This window comes from Helianthus annuus, chromosome 14 (assembly GCF_002127325.2).
Source record: "Helianthus annuus cultivar XRQ/B chromosome 14, HanXRQr2.0-SUNRISE, whole genome shotgun sequence".
NCBI lineage: Eukaryota > Viridiplantae > Streptophyta > Magnoliopsida > Asterales > Asteraceae > Helianthus > Helianthus annuus.
This window is the reverse complement of record NC_035446.2, coordinates 32884798-32888528: the sequence shown is the minus strand read 5'-3', so window position 1 is coordinate 32888528 and position 3731 is coordinate 32884798. Positions and strand designations below refer to the sequence as shown.

Below are 3731 nucleotides of genomic sequence, written 5' to 3'. Positions count from 1 at the left end.
TGTCACACCATTACCAGTGACCACCAACATTGAAGTTGCGGTGTGTTAATGCGGAGAAATTAGACCGAACCGTAAAACATAGAAAATAATAACTAAGTAGATTTAGGAACCGCACGTTGCGACAAAACCTATCAAACAGGAAAAAAATAGACGATGTAAAAACATTGAACCACACACGCACCGTTGCACCATGTTAACTCGCAAAATTTAGAGCGCACTGTAAAACAAAACGTAAAAACGTTGAACCACAGACGTACGTTGCGTCGTGTTTACTCGTAAAATTTAGAATGAAACGTAATACGAAAGTTTTAAGGAGTATATAAAGTATAGGGGAGTAAAGTTGAAAGTAAAAAAGTTGTGAGTTTAAATTGAAAAAGATGAAAATTTTTGGTTGAAAGTAAAAAAATCAAAAACTTATGGATTAAAAATGTAATGTCAATTTTTTTTTTTGAAAAACCCCCAAAGCAAGGGGTACAACACTTCTATCCACTAACATGATGCTAATTTATAATATGTAAATTTTTTGGTTGAAAGTAAAAAAATAAAAAAACTTATGGGTTAAAAATGTAATGTCAGTTTTTTTTTGAAAAACCCCCAAAGCAAGGGGGTACAACACTTCTATCCACTAATATGATGCTAATTTATAATATGTAAATTTGTTGATTTTAAGTTATCATTTATGGTAGCTTTTGGTTGCTATTTATATATCATATTACCGCAAAAATCCTGTCACAAATGTGTAAAAGATTCAAGTGATATTTGTTGATACATAATCAACCTCACAAAACACTCAAGAAAATTGTAAATGAAAGAGAGAGTAGTTGCTTTTTGAATGAAACTCTATTGATTCAAAAGTTGCAAATAAAAAGGAAATAAATAAGTAGAAAAACACTAAAAACGACCATGACTATCACTACTCAACATGACTACCACTACTCAACTACCACCGATAGACTAGGTAACCACTAACAACTTCCTACATATTGGCATGAATTATAACAATTAAAACAAAAGACAAATAACTAAGCCAATGCACATGCACGTGCATGACCACAGACCCATGTGAAGTTGCAAACTTTAACATTCCCTCTCAATCTTCACCTGGGATAGACCCAACTTGCTGCAGAAACCAGAAAGCTTCACACCTGAAAGACTTTTTGTAAACATATCAGCCACTTGGTTATCACTATCAACCTACTCCATTTCAATCTCTCCTTTTAGTACCTTTTCTCTAATAAAATGATAGTGGATTTCAATATGCTTCGTTCGAGCCTGGAAGACCGGATTTTCCGCTAGTTTTATAGCTGACCGGTTGTCACACAGCAGCTTTATTCCATATGAAACAGGTCGTTCAGGTCCTTAAACAACTGGGTCAGCCACATGCATTCCTGGGCAGCCATAGTTGCTGCTCTATACTCAGCTTCCGTGGTCGAAAGAGACACAGTTGGCTGTCGTTTGCTGCACCACGAGATAGGATTCGACCCGTACATAAACACATACCCGGTAGTTGACCGCCTTTCATTCAAGTCACCCGCATAATCTACGTCACACAGACCCATTAACTTTGAATGTTGTTCCCTCTTGAACATTACACCCTTGCCCATTGTACCTTTCATATACCGAAGCACACGCAAAATTGCTAAGTAACGTGGCTTTCGAGGGTCTTGCATATACCGACTCAGAACCCCGACAGCGAATGCTACATCGGGTCTTGTGAGAGTGAGATATATTAGACTGCCAGCCATCTTTCTATACACCGTTGGGTCTTCTAGTTCCCTTCCAACATGTGAGTACAACTTTACTCCAGATTCAATTGGAGTTGGTGAAGCTTTGCAAGAAATCATACCAAATTTGTGTAACATGTCACTTGCATATTTTGTCTGATGTAAAATTACCTCATTCCCATTATAGGCTAGCTCCAAACCAAGGAACCTTACCGGGTTGCCCAAATCTTTCATTCGGAAGCGCACACAGAGATTAGCCTTGAGCTGGGCGATCTCGTCATCTAAGTCCCTGGTGATGATTAAGTCATCCACATAAGCTAACACTACCACAACCTTGTCACCTATTTTCTTGACAAATAAACTTGCATCTGCATGAGTTAAAACAAAGCCATTTAACTCCAAAATTCTGCAATCTTACCGAACCAAGCTCGCAGTGATTGCTTCAATCCGTAAATAGCTTTCTTCAATTTGCACACATATTCCCCCGTGTTCTTTGATTTCGAAACCTCTTGGTTGATCCATGAAAATCACATGATCAAGTTCACCGAAAAGGAATGCATTGTTGACATTCATTTGTGTCAACTGCCATCCTTTATTCACTGCAATAGCTAACAAAACTCGAACTGTTGTTAACTTGGCCATGGGACTAAACGTATCTTCAAACTTAACACCGTACTTTTGTGAAAAACCATGAGCTACCAGCCTCGCTTTGAGTCGTTCTACAGACCCATCAGCTTTCAGTTTCAATTTGTAAACCCATTTGCAACTCACGGGTTTCACATCAGTCGGTTTCGGACCAACTCCCAAGTTTCATTTCGATACAAAGCAGCCATTTCTTCTTGCATTGCTTGGCACCATTTTTGTTTTACATAGGCTTCTTCGAAATTACTAGGTTCTGCCCAAACATCTTCAACTATAGCTACATTAGCATACTTTGGATTAGGTTTACGTACCCGATGTTATCGCCTCAGACCAAGATCAGCTTGATTATTCATCTCACTATTTGTATCAGCTTGCTCGCCACAGTTTTGACTTGTATCATTTTCTTTGTGTAAATCTGTATCATCTTCATCCCTGCTAAGTGGAAGATCAAGGAGATCCTACAAATCTTCAAGTCTTAGGCCAAGAGCTTGTTCCCTTGTAAATTTCTTCACTTCGCCATCTGCCCTAACCATAGTCAATACGTGGTTCTGTTTATCAGTTTTCCACTCTTGTATTTTTAGGCGAGATGGGTTTCTTGGGAGATTTTTATTTGTTGAGGAGTTTGGTGAGGCTGGCCTATTCATAACTGGTTGAGCAGTATGTGCAGATTTTTCCAGTTCAGATTCTTCTTTCAACATTAACAACATGCCCTTTTTCACAATGGCATTTCCAGTAAGAATCTCTTGAACTGTTTCAGAACCTAACTGGCTTTTTCTCCTTCTTTTATAGATGGCAGTACCAGCAGGAGCAGTGGTTCTTTTGGGATGTGGCTTTGATGATCCTTTTGAAACCTCTGCTTTGGAGTAATCAGGCTTTTATGGAGCTGTTGGATCTTTCTTCCTTAGCTCTTCCAACCTTTTGTAGGTGGCCCTGACCCTCGCTTCTCCCCACTTAGACACAAAGTTCTTTGACCCATAATCAGCAATTATCAGCTCTTCTTTCATTCTCTTCAGCACTAAAGCTTTATCAGCTTCTGTCACAACCCCAAAATCCACCTGCGGAGTATCACCGCTTGGGAGCGTGACTGACCAGGATCAAGCCACCAATCATATAGGACAATATATATATAGTAAAAGTAATTGCCATTAAACCAAAACAAATCCATATGAAAGGTGTTCCAAAACATAAGTAAGTTATCACTGTTTAGCGGAAGCGTATAAATAAAACCCATCATAATAAAGTATCAAATGTCATAAGTGTTTAACAAGACAATCACGATCCAAGCCCACGACGACCAGCTCCTCCCTGTGCAAGCTCCATGTATCTAACGACCTGCAAGGCATGTAACAGAGGATCAACAACTAG

The 3731-nt window shown here is 38.9% G+C and overlaps 1 protein-coding gene across 1 annotated transcript; it reads right to left on the bottom strand.

Annotated features, from left to right (window-relative positions):
* Positions 1–1328: 1328 nt before the first annotated feature.
* LOC110919890 (uncharacterized mitochondrial protein AtMg00810-like) lies at positions 1329–2366 on the bottom strand. Its single transcript, XM_022164137.1, has 2 exons — positions 2231–2366; positions 1329–2092 (listed from the first exon to the last, which is right to left on the bottom strand). The coding sequence occupies exons 1-2, from the start codon at positions 2364–2366 to the stop codon at positions 1329–1331; spliced, it is 900 nt and encodes a 299-aa protein (XP_022019829.1).
* Between the last annotated feature and the right edge of the window lie 1365 nt (positions 2367–3731).